At 38.9% G+C, this 14,973-nt stretch overlaps 2 protein-coding genes across 5 annotated transcripts in view; one reads left to right on the top strand and one right to left on the bottom strand.

Annotated features, from left to right (window-relative positions):
• dnm2b (dynamin 2b) overlaps nt 1–7,190 on the top strand; it is a 24,140-nt gene extending 16,950 nt beyond the window's left edge. For 2 of the 4 annotated variants that reach the window (XM_013913492.1, XM_005743678.1), the window contains exons 13-20: nt 354–408; nt 2,167–2,277; nt 2,492–2,601; nt 2,701–2,812; nt 3,614–3,781; nt 4,102–4,328; nt 4,994–5,209; nt 5,442–6,256. In XM_013913492.1, coding sequence (XP_013768946.1) covers nt 354–408; nt 2,167–2,277; nt 2,492–2,601; nt 2,701–2,812; nt 3,614–3,781; nt 4,102–4,328; nt 4,994–5,209; nt 5,442–5,508 — 1,066 coding nt within the window. In that variant the 3' untranslated portion in view covers nt 5,509–6,256. Of the gene's footprint in view, nt 1–353; nt 409–2,166; nt 2,278–2,491; nt 2,602–2,700; nt 2,813–3,613; nt 3,782–4,101; nt 4,329–4,993; nt 5,210–5,438; nt 6,257–6,700 lie in introns of those variants that run through there. The other 2 variants (XM_005743680.1, XM_005743677.1) reach the window with 2 other exon arrangements.
• A 615-nt stretch (nt 7,191–7,805) lies between these two features.
• tmed1b (transmembrane p24 trafficking protein 1b) lies at nt 7,806–13,225 on the bottom strand. The gene is made up of 5 exons (XM_005743676.1): nt 12,909–13,225; nt 11,479–11,576; nt 11,194–11,383; nt 8,402–8,569; nt 7,806–8,296 (listed from the first exon to the last, which is right to left on the bottom strand). The coding sequence occupies exons 1-5, from the start codon at nt 13,104–13,106 to the stop codon at nt 8,246–8,248; spliced, it is 705 nt and encodes a 234-aa protein (XP_005743733.1). The 5' UTR covers nt 13,107–13,225; the 3' UTR covers nt 7,806–8,245.
• Nucleotides 13,226–14,973: the final 1,748 nt, after the last annotated feature.

Genomic DNA, 14,973 nt, shown 5'->3' with positions numbered 1-14,973 from the left:
CGAGGCTAAGCATCAGACTTTCAAATGAATTAAAAGTCTGTCTTGGTCTTTCATTAATTAATAGGCTGGTGTGAAAAATTGCTGCCACACCGCCCCCCCGGCCTGTGCTTCGAGATTTCTGGTAGTTAGAATGACTCGGGGGTGTTGATTCATTTAAACTAACATAATCATCAGGTTAAAGATAAAAAAAAAATATATCAAAAGCAAACTGATCAAAAGGAAACTGATGTCTTAGATTCTTTTATGTTGCATGAAAGATTCCAAGAGTAGTGACAGTTATTGACTTTCTCCGTCATCTGTTCCCCGTTTGAAAAAAGTTCTGTATCTGATGTTATGAAATCTGCCTCCTACAGCGCCCAGCAAAGGACTGCTGCTAATGCCACCAAGAAGCGAGCCATGCCCAATCAGGTGATCAAAGATACAGTCTACACCTCATCTAAAGTGCACATGCCTCTGTGATGTCATCATAGACCCTGCTTCCATCTGCTGTTATTCTGTTTTTATTTCTTGATGTTGTCTCAGCCTATCTCTCCTGCCATTACTACCTTGTTTCGTCACACGTTCATACTCTTGTCTGTGGCCCTCTAGTACTCTCCCTTAATTTCCCTTTCCTCTGCCTCTTCTTGTGGTTCTCCTTTAAATAGCCCAGGGAGAGATTCTTGTAAGTATGAAGCCCCCACGTCTCCATTTGTCACTTCCTTCTTCACTGGGTGCAGAGTGAATGGTCATTCGGACCATGCCGAGAAGCAAGATTTGTACTCCGTGATGAGAGGAATTGGGAAGTGAGAGTTACACTAACAAGGATGTGTTATGAGAACTGGAGTAGCTGTCATTAAAAAAAAGCAAACAAACAAAAAAACTTACAGCTTCCTTTTTTAAAATTCACTGTAATGTTCTGTTGATGGCAACAAGGCAAGTTGATGTGTGGGAATTTGGGATAATTCTTATTAAACTTACGATAAGTTCACAGTCACATGTACAAAAAAAAAAATTCTGGAAAAACTTTGTTGTTTGGAGTAAATTGCAGCAAACCAGTAAAGACAACCCACTCCCTAAAGAAAGTAGAAAAACTGTCTGTAAACTTACAGTTTCAGCAGGATTTACGGGCGTTAGAAGCCCAACAGTGCATCATTTGTCAGGAGAAGCTGATTACTGATATGGTGCCAAATTAGCTAAAGAGGCGCTTGGAAATCAATCATGACATCTTAGAAATCTTAGAAAGATTGAAACCAGAAGAAAATGCCAACGGAGTGAGATTGTAGGTTTCCTGCTAGGTCCAGGGTCCACTAATGTGCCTCAAATGTACCTAAGCTCCCTCCGTGTGTGTCAGGCACAAAGAAATTGAAAACCACTGGCCAAATCATAAAGGATGCCCGTGTGGATGTGTTTTAACAGAATAGACTGATACAAACTGCTGCCATAGCATAAACAGCTGTGGCTTTGTTATTTTGTAGCTCACAGCTCAGATGCTCAGTTCTTTTGCTGTGTCAGTGACAAGAAATTTGTAGCTCCACTCCAGCACATTTGATTAATGAAATTTAGCCATCAGTAATCCCTTCCAAGCTGAACTACAGGCTCTTTTAAAAATCACATTTTAATTGCAGTATTAAGACTTTAAGTAATTAACAGTGACACATATCTGCAATTATGACTAATTATACTGGGAAATCCGTGCACTAGTGGTCTATAAAAGTTGCATTTTGAACCAATTTGTCACAGCTATCCACTGTAACAAATTGTCTGCAAGGCTGACGCACCAACTGTGCAATCCATCTATGGTTACGCCAACCAGATTTCAAGTATTGCATACATCTGCTCATTATCCCTGTGTGTTCATTTGTCTTCCTGTTCATCAGTCTGGCAGTAAAAAGGATGCAAAGAAGGTGACTTTCCATTTGAACCTATTATCACTTGTTTGTACTCTTTGTGGTGCATTTATTGATGCTGTACGGACTGATCTGATTGCTTAGTGATCTCCTTTTTTTTATTAAGAACATTGTTACACCAGCATGGCTGCTATGTTGCTGTTTTTAATGTTGCTGTGGCATTTTTTGGGGCATATATTCGGTATATGTTTAGGTTGCATTTGTTTTTACCATTCTGGTCGCTTGCTGTTGATCACCTGTCTGTACAGCTTAATCAACTGTTGGACTTAACTGTGTACAGGTCATCCGCAGAGGTTGGCTCACCATCAACATCAGCATTATGAAAGGGGGATCCAAGGAATACTGGTTTGTCCTGACTGCCGAGTCTCTGTCCTGGTACAAAGACGAAGAGGTAAGGCTGCTTTCAAAGACAAAAGGTTAAGTAATAATTTACTGGAGTAAAGCGGAAGTTACAGCATGCCAACAATGGCAAAATCTTACGTGTGCGTTTAAAGAAATGTCTTAAAGTTATTCCGAGCAGTGAATGAGTTTGTTTTGAAATAACTTTATGCATTTCAGTCTGTCTACTTTTAAACTTGTCAATACATAACTGTTTCTTTTATCAGGAAAAGGAAAAGAAGTATATGCTGCCTCTTGACAACCTGAAGCTGAGAGATTTGGAAAAGAGCTTCATGTCCAGCAAGCAAGTCTTTGCCATCTTCAATACTGAACAGAGGTGTGGATGCTTTAATCGTCTATAATCATTACAGTGATGCTGGGATTGGTTTTTTTAGATATGATCTTTGGTCAAAGTTTGTGCATGTCTGTTTTACAGGAATGTGTACAAAGACCTGCGTCAGATTGAACTGGCATGTGACACTCAGGAGGATGTTGACAGCTGGAAGGCTTCCTTCCTGAGAGCTGGTGTTTACCCAGAAAAGGACCAGGTATTTCATTGTTACACTTACAATCTAGAAAACTGGGGAACCGTTTATTCTAGTGCTTTCAGAGGTTTTATTTATTACAAAGCATTATGTTCAGAGTACACTGAACGAAACTGCAATAACAATCACAACAGTGCATTGCAAACTGTTGCACTGTCACAGGAACAACATGCAAATATCTTTATCTTTGACAAATTGCTGCTAAATCCATTTTACACAGCTTCAACTATAGAAGACAGATTTTAAAAATGGAATATTTGAGCAGCAAAATCAGTTTTGCTTTGATCTGCCCAAAAGTCATTTACATGTCTCCTTAATTGGACTATGGGGAAGTGTCAGACCTACGTCTTTTAATCTTTTACGTATAAGTATAAAGTTTCACACCTTTAATGTGCAGCTGTCACATTAGAAGTGAAAAGCAGCAGCGTTAAAATTAATATAATGTTATAAATTCATGATAATTAACCACCATCTGCAAGGACTTCACTTATTCCTAGCACTATTGTGCCTTTTTCACCAAGTCTCATTTCATGTGAGCACACACAGAGGCTGAAGAAGAAACTCTCGATTCACAAAGGAATTGTATTATCGTTTATCTCTGACGCAGGTTTTATTCATATATTTATTTAAAGCTAGCTCACAAAAGAAAGCCTGGCTGTGTTGAAATACCTTTGCATCGTACCCTTCTGCTGGTACAGTCCAGAATTGGTGTTTCTAAATGTGTTAACTTTTTATCTAAAGACACCTGCTATTCATGGTCATTTTTGCTTCGTCTGTCTCTGTCCATCTGTCTGGTGTCTGCAGACTGAGAATGAAGATGCGATGAATTCTAGCGACACCGTGTCCATGGACCCGCAGCTGGAGCGACAGGTGGAGACTATCCGCAACCTTGTGGACTCATACATCAGCATTGTCAACAAGTCCATCAGAGATCTCATGCCCAAGACCATCATGCATCTCATGATCAACAGCGTATGTCTACTGCTTTATTGCTGTGACTCAACATTAGTCGGAGACTTTACTCAAAGCAGGCAGGAAGCAGACAGCTGCTGAGTGTAGTGGTACAGATAAAAGAGTCATACATTTCCCCTCAGGAGTTGGCAAAGACTAAAACAGTGTTAAAAAGGGGGGCTGGGAATAATTATATAATAATTTAAACATTGCACTTTATCTAAAAAGCAACTTTATAGAGTCCTGCTCAAAATTATTTATAGCATTTCAAATGTGGAATGTAGAAATCTTATTAGAATTAGTTTTCTAAACTGCTGCCCTTTTCCCACTCGCACTTCCAGGCCAAGGACTTCATCCACTCAGAGCTGCTTGCCTACCTGTACTCTGCAGGGGACCAGGGGAGTTTGATGGAGGAGTCAGCGGAGCAGGCTCAGAGGAGAGATGAGATGCTGAGGATGTACCACGCTCTGAAAGAGGCTCTGGTCCTCATCGGAGACATCAGCACCACCACGATTTCTACTCCAGTCCCGCCACCTGTCGACGATACCTGGATTGCCAAAGAGCCAAGGTACAACATAATTTTGGACAAATTCACACAACACTTACATAGAATATTACATTAAAACTTAAATACAAGATAAAACAAAGCTGCTGAGACTATGGAAATAATAAAGGGAAATAAAAAAACAATATTAATAATAATTAAAACCCTTTTCACACTTGTATTAACAATGAACTCATGTGATTTGGGAAGTACCCACAACATCTGTGTTTTGGGCAACACAAAGACAAGTTCACTCTAAATTTACTGACATCTGTGGTCACCAGGTAGAGACCCAGTGTTACTATTAATAGACATGTAGTCACTGTTGATTTGTTTCAATGTTTCCAAACCACTGAATATCCCAAAGTAATGTTAGTTCTCTGCAAAACAGACAAACTAGGCTTGACTCATTTTATTACTCCAGATGTCCAGCAGAGGTCAGCTAAAGACTGTTTTTTCCACCAATGCAAAAGAGCATTTTCAGTTATACCAGCATCCAACTATGTTCATGTTTTTTGCAGTAATGACACAGATTGAAGTATAAAAGTCACATAATATGAGTTCTGTCGGCTGGAACATCAAAAAAGACAGTATCGTTTACCCTATTTAAATATATGCTATGCTAAAATTAAATATATGACATTTGTTTTTGACATGATATTAAATATCTTTCCGTATCTTTCTTTCAGTCCTCCAGCATCCCGTCCTGGCACCACATCAGGGGCCCCTCCCAGCCGACCCCCGGGGGTGAGGGGGGCCACTCCAGGTCCTCCATCTGCTGTCAACCCATCACCAGCATTTGGACCTCCCGTGCCTTCCCGGCCTCCAGGCGATCCCAACTCTGTTCCTCTAGTCCCATCAAGGCCGGCCCGTGTGCCTCCAGCGCTGCCACCGGGCGTTCCTAGGTAAAACTACACACACACACACATACAGAGCTTGAAGCTTTTTTTTGTGTGGCTTTGGTATTGGGGAAAGTTGCACTGAAACATTTGGTGAAGGGCTGCACTATGTGTTACTCAGGCTTTTGTTGGTGGTTTGGGAAAAACTGATGCATGACCTTCTGATAATATTTTTCCTTGCATGTTTCCTCCCCTTCCCTTCCCCCAATACCTCTTCTCCTCTCTTTTCCTGCAGCAGAAGACCACCGGCTGCTCCCAACCGACCTACTATCATACGTCCTTCAGAGCCCTCGCTTCTTGATTAGAAACCTTTTTTTTATCTGGTCTTAAAGACTTTGTTTACACTTATATATTTCTTTTAAGCAGAAATAGTCACTAATTTTTTTCCTGTAACTTTAGACTACTGTTAAGTAGTAATCTGATGCTGTTTCAGTCTGTGCATTTCAGAAGCATATTGTATGTAATTGTGAGATTTTTTTTAACAAGTACATAATGACATTTCCTGCATTTAGTATTATGAAAAGGGATAAATTTGATGACTTTAATGGCTCAAAAGTGTGGAACCAGCAAGTCAGGCTGAATTTTTCATTGTGCATTTAAACTGAAATGTGTCTTACAACAATACAATTTATAACTTTTTGTATTATGTGTACTTGCTAATATTTTGTCCGCAATTTTACACACTATTCGCCTCAATAAGTAAAACCGCACTTTTCTCTCAATTTTTCTCAGCTTCAAACAGGCTTATACAAATTAGAGTGACCAGTATTTTATATGCTTGATAATTTTGACTAATTAAGTTTTTATGGGTAAGGTTTTACCATTTCTGTTTTAAAGACCAAGTAAACAAGAGACAGAAGAGGGAAAAACCCCACTGCTGCTGGAGCAGTGGGGTTTTTTTCTGGTTTAACAACAATAAATATACAGTAGTTGAGGTAAGAGTGAACTTACCCAGTCAAACACCCAGTCTGACAATTACCTCCCACAACTGTTCATCCTCATTAGTGCCTACAGTAAAGAAAGAAATTATAATTACTTAAAAAAAAATCTAAGCCATAATGGAAAAAAATGTAAGGAAGACGTTCTTCTTCTTCATGAAGTGATGGAGTGAATAAATGAATAGAAAAAGACAAGTGTTTGGTGGCTGCAGCTTCTTCTTCTTCACTTTTCTCAAGTTTTTTTTTTTTTTGCACAAAGAGTGAAACATGCAGAACATGCCTCTTGTGACAGCATTTACACAGAATTGAGGTTAAGAACTTTTGATTTGTAAGATTAGGAGACCAAGAGAAAAATTTCACTTTCTGTATGCGGCATGATAAGATCTTCTGCAAAGCATGATGAAAGCTAGTTGCTTTTGGTGTTTTGCCGTTCATGTAGCTGGGAAGGAATTACTAAAGGTATGCAATCCTGTTCTTCCTTACCTTTTCTTCTGTCCGCTGTGTTTTACTAATACCGTTACCCAAAATCTTTTCTTCTTCTCGTGATCTTTTAATACAGGCGGCCACCGCAAGTCCCTGCTCGTCCCAACCACTGGTGAGGGAAACTCAGACTCTACAGCAGGAGGAAGATTGTCCTACGTATAATTGTTACGCTAGACACTTAAATAACAAGTGCATGCAGAAATAATGGTTATACATTACAAGAGAAGTCGTGGCTGGACAAAAGTTGACACTCTGTATGCGTTGGCTTCTAGAATGAGAAATGCTGGCATCCTCTGTACATTCAAGTAGACTATTAAGTTTACTTAGTATTTCTATTATTTAATTTACTGTGTAGCAATCATGAAAAAATTATTTGTTTTGTTCTTTATCAGAAATGTTTATCAAACCTGAGGAAATAAAAGTAAATTGAAGGCAAAGCTTTGTGATAACATTTAGCTTAACTGTCCTACTAGGTGTGTTTACCTTGGCATGCTGATCTACTGCATGTTATTCATTCAAGACTGATGTGGAATTCATCATGTGACTTATTTATAAAGACAATTCTTTAATCAGTTCTGTTTGCAGCTGCTTTTTATCCTGAAAAAAAATCCTCACATCAAAGTATTTCTGTGTAAAAATGCATTTATTCTGATCAGTGACTCCCATGAAAACTTGATTTTTAAGTATCTCACACACAATGCATCTGGTAAAAAATAAAAAGCTGAGTAGAATCAAAATTACATTCTTTTCACACACAAACATCAGAAGGAAAAAAAAAAAGGCTGATCTGATTCCCCAGAAGCCAAAATGTCAGAAACCAAACATGCATGTAACAATCCTGATATATACATGAACTTACATTCACATACATCCTGCATGTATACAAGTCTAAAAGAGAACTGACACGTGTTTGTCATCATTAATCACTAAAAATAATCCCTCATTCTTGTTCTGCATTTTTATTTGTAAGTATGTCAGCTGTCCTTTAATGGCACATAACAATAAATCAGTAACCTCTCAAAGAAAAAAAACAAACATCCCTAAGGCTAAAACCGAGGAAACACTTGGAGTGATGACAATTAAAATCGCTGTTACGATGGCAGGATCTGTTGAGGACAAATAAGCCAGCAACACTATTGCACAATGTTATCCCCTGTAAACCAGCAGTCAAAGAAGTTACACAGATCAATTGTTAAGTGTTGTCACACTATTGACCTTCAAAGGTAATGACACCTTTGGTGAAAATTTCCCAAAACCTTTACACAGTTTCAGAAGTATGGGACAGTACAACAGGACAACATTTCCTCGATGGCTTGTGGTAAGATCTGACGTTAAAGGCACTAAATGACAGAGATGACTAACTAACCTAAACTTCCTAAACCCTTTACTCATCTGGTTACCCTTAAGGGTGTAACAATGTTACTTATTGCTCACAAAGAAATGTGGAACAAGGTCTCAGAAATTAAATACAACTCCAGCAGAATTTATTGTGACTGTTTGTGTCCATGTGGATTATAAGAGCAATAATACAGAATAGTAATAATTTGAATGGGTAACCAAATGCCTTGTTCTCAGCTGATTTTCTTCCCGGTCTGTCATGTATTACTTCAAAACAATCCCTCTATGTGCGGACCCTCCGCTTATCATCAAACAGTTTGCGGACTGTGTAGACCTGTGAACAAAGATGGCGGGATATCAGGTTTGAAAAGTGTCTGCCTAAAGTACAAAACAAATCATTTTCCCTTATTGAGGTTGTGAAGCTGAGATGTTTATTTACCTGTGTAAGAGCCACGCACAACATCACCACCACGCTGGCACACGACCAGAACGAGACTCTCCACAGGTTATCTTCCAAAAGGTTTCGGTCCCGTGCCTCGAAAGCGCGCAGCACCGTCTGCATCTGTCGGCTGCGCTCCAAGCGTTTGTAAAGAGATTCCATGGATTCCTGAGGGGAATGAAGCCCGGCATGAAAACATGGATAGCAACAGGGAGCAAAGATTTAAGGGATTTGAAAAAGAAACGAGAGGGGAAAAAATGACAGGCTATGCTTGGTCTCAAAAGTACCGAGCTTTCAACTGTGTAGTTGGTAAAGTGGAAGAAATAGAAGTTGCAAATGGCTTAATGACTTTTCTAAACTTCCATTTTGGTGTCAAAACAGAACTTAGAGATGTGTTTTCTGTGCCGTTTCAGTTCATGTCAAATGTAAGTTTGTCAGCTAGAAAACCCATAATACGTCATGCAGCAATCGTGTGGTTTAGTTTAACTAGTTTGACTTGCCAAGTAGGCAATGATTTTCCAGCAGGTGCATCAGTATTTAAGTCTTCAAAACTGGCAAACTCTGTGTAAAGATTGAAGCAGATGTTATTTGACATTTTCTATATCGTCGGCAAAATCCCACAAAAACAAAACAAAACCAAGAGTGTATTAGTTTGTCTTTTAAAACGTTCCCACTTCCCCTGCCTGTCTGTGTCTCACAGCTCAAGCATAATTTGTTTGAACTGAATATCAAAGAATAACAGGTAAAAGACATATGATTTCCTTTTCTAAAAACACTATCCAAGTAGAGGCTAGTAGCAGAAGCATACTAGTATGTGTAGTAAGTGTTGGTCGAAAGCAGCTGGACATCTTTCAGGTTTTTGAAAAATCACCTTTCAACTAAAAGGCCTTTTCAGTTTCATAAGCTGTACTTGCATATATGGGACTCTCCATCATCTCTAGTGGGGTTAAATAAAATAGTTTGAAATGTGTTCAAAACCCAAACGAAATTCAGTTCCCTTTTACTCAAATACTTTAATGATCTGATCACTTCACAGATGAGTGTCAGAGTATACGCTGCTTCAGACACATGGTTAAGTTGTGGCTAATTTCTAAGTCTGTATAACCACCATGGAAAGTTGCGTCGTAGGTCAACTGTAAATGACCGCATGATCACATGTTAGAAAGGCTTTATTAAGATGTGATCAAGTCATTCATCTCTCAGTGTCGCATCTTCCCGTCCTCTTCTCACCCACTGTTTCTCTGTATGATGGTTGCTTTTTATTTTCTCCTCCCTTAATATCCGGTGAGGTAAAATAACGTAAATAAATAACCATTTGTCATAGTGTGCATTTCCTTTGCATATATCATTTTGGAGCCTATGAAATAATTATTTAATTTGTACCATTTTGAGTTTCCTACAACATGCTTAGTGTGACGCAGATGTTACACACTAAAAGCAAAGTGTAGTATTTCTAATGAAATGCTTTTTTTCCTAAACAGTGTAATGTAATTTTAAAAGAGGACGCCAGTCAAAGAACACTAACACCAAGTGGCAAACACCAGGGCTAAGTAACGAAGCCAAGGCAAGGCAAATAGTGCCAAAAATAGTCAAATTCCTCTTTAAGCCACTTGAAGCTCCAAAAGAGAGTCAACACAAAAACTCGCATGTTAAAATGTCCAAGTTTACACCATTAAAAAGCATGTTTACAGTGACTTTGGTCTCTATGAACAGTGTGCCCCATTTGTCACAACTAAACTAACATGGATTTTTTTTTTTTAATATTCTTTCATGATTGTGTCCATGTGAACTAAGAGGCACGCCGACACAGGCTAATCTGTAGCTCCTGTGCTTCACTTGGTCCGCTACGCTGTGTTTGTGCTTTTTTCGCCATTTTTGGAGAATTTTTAATAGACTGTAGGGCAAATACTATGTCTGCCTGTGAGACCATCCAAGGAGTTGGTTCTCCAGTTTTTATGAGTGAATTTCAAGTATTTCACTTGGCTTGTAATTAGCTATGATTGGTAGGCATATGTGTGTCGGTGTGCCACACGCATACTCCGTATTAACACAGTTGCTAACCAAGCTTGCTGGTGGTAGCCTATAACAGAGCACTAACAATCTCCTGCCCAAATATGGTGAATTTAAGCCTCAAAAACAAACAGACAACATTTGCAGGTGTCCAAAATGCTTTGAAGCTTTAAACCCAGACACTGCGATGGATGACATCACAGTGTCTACATTACCCACAAACTGGGACTAAATTACTAATTTTACTAATAACTTATTAAAGTAAAGGGAAGAGGATACAAACAGCAGTTAAGGTAAAAAAGAAATTAAATAACAGTAAATTACTATAAAAATTACAGTATTTATGTGAACGAATCAAAAACCGTATCCTTTTGAGTCAATGAAAAGCAGCTTTCCAGCATGCATGAGTTTACGCCGTGAATCGGTAAACACACTGTAAATATTTTGATGACAGTTTTGAGCATTCACTGTGTGTTTTATGATTCACTTGAATTTATTTTTTTAATGATGACTCATTTTCAAGTGGACTGAGTGAGGATGTCCAAACTTCCTCGCTTGGGAACTATTTTTATAACAACAAACGACACACTCTGAAGAAAGTTTCTGTAAAACCAGACGAGGTGTGTGGAACTGATGACAAAAAAAGCTGCGGCGTTTTTAAATTCCTAGTGGTGACGTTAATTACGCAATAAGGTATCAATGACAGTAAAAGGATTTTTATCAATGGAACAAATGATGCAACTTGCCCTTTTTCTGTTTGAATTCAAAAAGCTAAAACTCACCCTGATGTCTTCCAGTTTGTATTCAAGAAGGCTTCCCTCAGGCTCCTCTAAGCCCGCCCACTCATCATCTCCTCCCACATCTCCTCCTTGGCCCTCAATAATGATCTCAAAGAACACCATCTTTTCTGAGAAGCGACTGAAGCTGTTGTCAAAACAGATTTCATAGTCTCCCTCCTCTGTGGGCTCCACCCTGAAAAAACAGAGAGTGCAAATATCAAATATAAACTAAGTTGTAATAACCCACAGGGTATATATGAAGAATGATCACAGATTCAGGCCACTTACACGTGGACTCCATCAGAGCGTCGTGACTCATATATGAGCCGGATGCCCTGAGGGGAGACTACTGTGAAGTCTACATCCATACCAGCACCTGCTATTACCTGGAAAAATAGACATTCACATAAGCACATTGTGCACCTTCAAATTCAAATGTCAAACATTTTGCAGTAAAAGAAAAGTCTCTAGCCAAACTAATACTAACACTTTCAAGAGGGACTCTCCCACTAAACAAACAACAGGTTGACTTGTATTACTTCCTGTCTTAAAGCCTGTTTAAACTGATACTTACAAGGTGCTGCCTTGTTTGGACAGTCATAAAGGTAATATAATGCCTTCCTCCATGAATCAGCAACAAGTTAGATCAGTGACTAAATCATCTAATTAGAACAATATAATTTCACAACATTGGGTCCCACATTGTTTTTTGTATATTGCGCAATTTGTAATTTTTCTGCAGCATACAACTTTTAATACCATGCCCAACAGTTACTTTTCTACTTCTGTGTTCAGCTGATTTTCCAACTGGTCTCTGTTGTTATATTTACATAATCTTTTTTTTACATTATTGTTTGCATTATTGTTGAGATACTGTTTAATATTTCTGCCGTTTAATGAGATTGGTGATGTTGCTGATTCTTTGCTGTCTGATTTTACACAGCAAACAGTGAATACTAAGAAAATAGAGCTGCTCATTTAGAGCAAAGACTACTGCATATTCATAATTATTTTGGTCATGATTCTTAAACACTTTTACTCACAAACTTTTTTTTTTTTTAAAGGAAAACTTCACTGTTTCTTCTTTCTTTCTTTTTGCATCACACAGAATCACAATGAATCAGTATGAAGAGACTGTCTGAACTGAGATCTGAGTCACTGTCAGTTTTACACACTTCTTACTGGCATAGACATTTCCCATGGGGGTTGTTAGACCATGGTTTTACTAGTTCTAGTATTAGTCCTAGTACCAGCTGGGTCAAGAACTACAGTGAGTTGGCATCACGGGTTTATCTCGAACAGCAGGATCTGAAACCATCAGACACGTGACTGATTAAAATCTTTATGTTATTTCCGGTACGCTATTTTGTTATCATTGATCTGTACAGGGAAAGCATCTGACTTTCGGGAAGCACCTTATTTATAAAACGGTGGCAGATAAATTAGATTTGATTTGACGTGTTGGTTTGGTTTGACTTGCTTACCGTTTCAGGAAAATGTGGAACAAAAGATGCATTGGTAATAACTTCAGATTCTTCAATGTGACGTTAATGGTGGCTTATTAAAATACCTGCACAATGCATGCATGCATGCCAGCTAACGTTAGCTGAAAGGAGTGACGCAAGGCATCTACAGCATGTTCCGCTATCGCTGCTATTATGAAATAAGCTGTGTAGACATTGAGTGGTTATTTCTTCGGACCCCCCATACACAGTTACCTGATATTCGACCTCCATCGTACCGTTCTTTACTGCGTTTTGAAAGAAACACTCGGATCTTCCTGCTGGCAACAGAAACGTAAACTCGCTGTCTTGGCTCTGACCGAAACAGCTCACAGACCCTGCATACCACACAAAGACTGCTGCAAACACAAGCAGCCGTCCTCTGCTTCTAGATTTCCTCCAAAGTGCATCCATGGCGAAAATATTATTGGAAAAACACAGGGCTATCTAAGTTGAGCCATCTCCTTAGCATCCCCTCTTCCGCAGCAGAACTTTACGATGCCGGGATTGGGTGGAGGCCCGCAATAGATGGTACTGCTACGGGCCAATCAGAGAAAGAAGAGTAGCAGTCTTCCTCCAATCAGTGAGGGCTGAGGTCTTCGCTGAGTCAGCTTGTACATGCTCTACTCACAGGACTCCGGATGCAGTGACAAATGCGACCTAGTCAGTAGGCGCGCTCCCGGAGATGGGGGAGAACAACGCAGTATGGGAGTCTATGTTAAATCCAGATAAATGAACTCTAAAAATTGCCATAAAAAACACTGTGTATGATTTTAGGGCTCATGCAGTCGGCACCAGAGCATGTGAAGTGGGACAACCAACCAACCAACTTTGACAAGGAGACATTTAGCTCAGCTCAGTTGAGTAGACTTTTGTACTGACACATGCTACCATACAAAACAAAAGTTATAAGCCTATATCTACAGTAAAATAAATATATAAATAAAGTGCTGCAAGGGACAACCTTTAATCCTCATGATAGCCCATATACTGACCCACTTTTACAGGCTGTACAACCAATGTATGAATAAGCCGAATATATACATCCTGTATGGGTAATCACAACCATACTGTGCTTATGGAGAAATATTATTTAAGGAAATATTATTTAAGGTACAAAAATATCCCTCATATAGTATACTGTGCAAAGGAAGAGAAATATTTTCTCAAGGTGCCGACATAGATTAATGAAGTTGGAGTCGCCGACTGTGAGTGTAGAACATCCTCAACACATTTTCGTTTGTTTTGTAATTTCTGAGTGAGATCATGTTTCATAGCTGGACTCAGAAGCTGGTGAATGTATCCAAAGAGACAACTGAAAGATACTTTTCAAAGTCTGTCTTGCAAAGGTCAATGCAGTCCAGAGTTAATGTCCTCTTCATCATGCTAGTTTCCATGGTTGTTGTGAATGCACTAAGCTATTATTAATCGAATAATAAAGATGATCTTGGGTATTCCCACAATGAGGTGTCAGTGATGAAGTTTTCACTACCAAACTGTGTGACTTCCTTTTACTCATAGATGTAAAAGTGTTCTCAGTAGAATTCAGCCGAGCGGGCACAATGGTGTTTGTTTTTGACAGGCCTAGACTCCATGGGCCTGTACATAACATCAACATTGTACACACACCCAGGGAGCTAAATCAGGATCAGTGTAACTTCCTTCTTACTGGAAAAACATCACCCCCAGTTTTCCAAACCACACTGAGCTAAGATGGTAAAGCGCCTGATCTTTGCTGACGTAATTCCCAGTGTTTCTCATAAAAAGTGAGATATCAACACTGAGAAATATTGCTGAAATTGCATTTATTTTTCTTAAGAACTCTCAAGCTGTTCACCGCCTGTTTTGGATGGTTTATTAAATGCAAACACTTTCACATGTACTTTTACGATCACACAAAAAAGAAGAGATTTTTGCTTTTGTGGGTTTTTTTTTAAATAGGTTATTATGCTATTGGTTTACTTATTTGGGCCACTGAACATTTATTTGAGCTATGTGTGGTCCCTAAATTAATAAGACTTTGACAGTAGTAGTTCTAATGCCTAAATAAGATGATAAATGTTTTATCAAAATATACTTACGATGGATAAAGTAAAAGTACTCATTATACAGAATGGTCCTTTTCAGAGTTTCATGCAATATAGTGGGGCAAAAAAGTATTTAGTCAGCCACCGATTGTGTAAGTTCCCCCACCTAAAATGATGACAGAGGTCAGTAATTTGCACCAGAGGTACACTTCAACTGTGAGAGACAGAATGTGAAAAAAAAATCCATGAATCCA

This window comes from Pundamilia nyererei, unplaced genomic scaffold (genome assembly GCF_000239375.1).
Source record: "Pundamilia nyererei isolate P.nyererei 1_Seehausen unplaced genomic scaffold, PunNye1.0 scaffold00134, whole genome shotgun sequence".
NCBI lineage: Eukaryota > Metazoa > Chordata > Actinopteri > Cichliformes > Cichlidae > Pundamilia > Pundamilia nyererei.
This window is presented reverse-complemented; position numbering and strand designations above follow the sequence as displayed.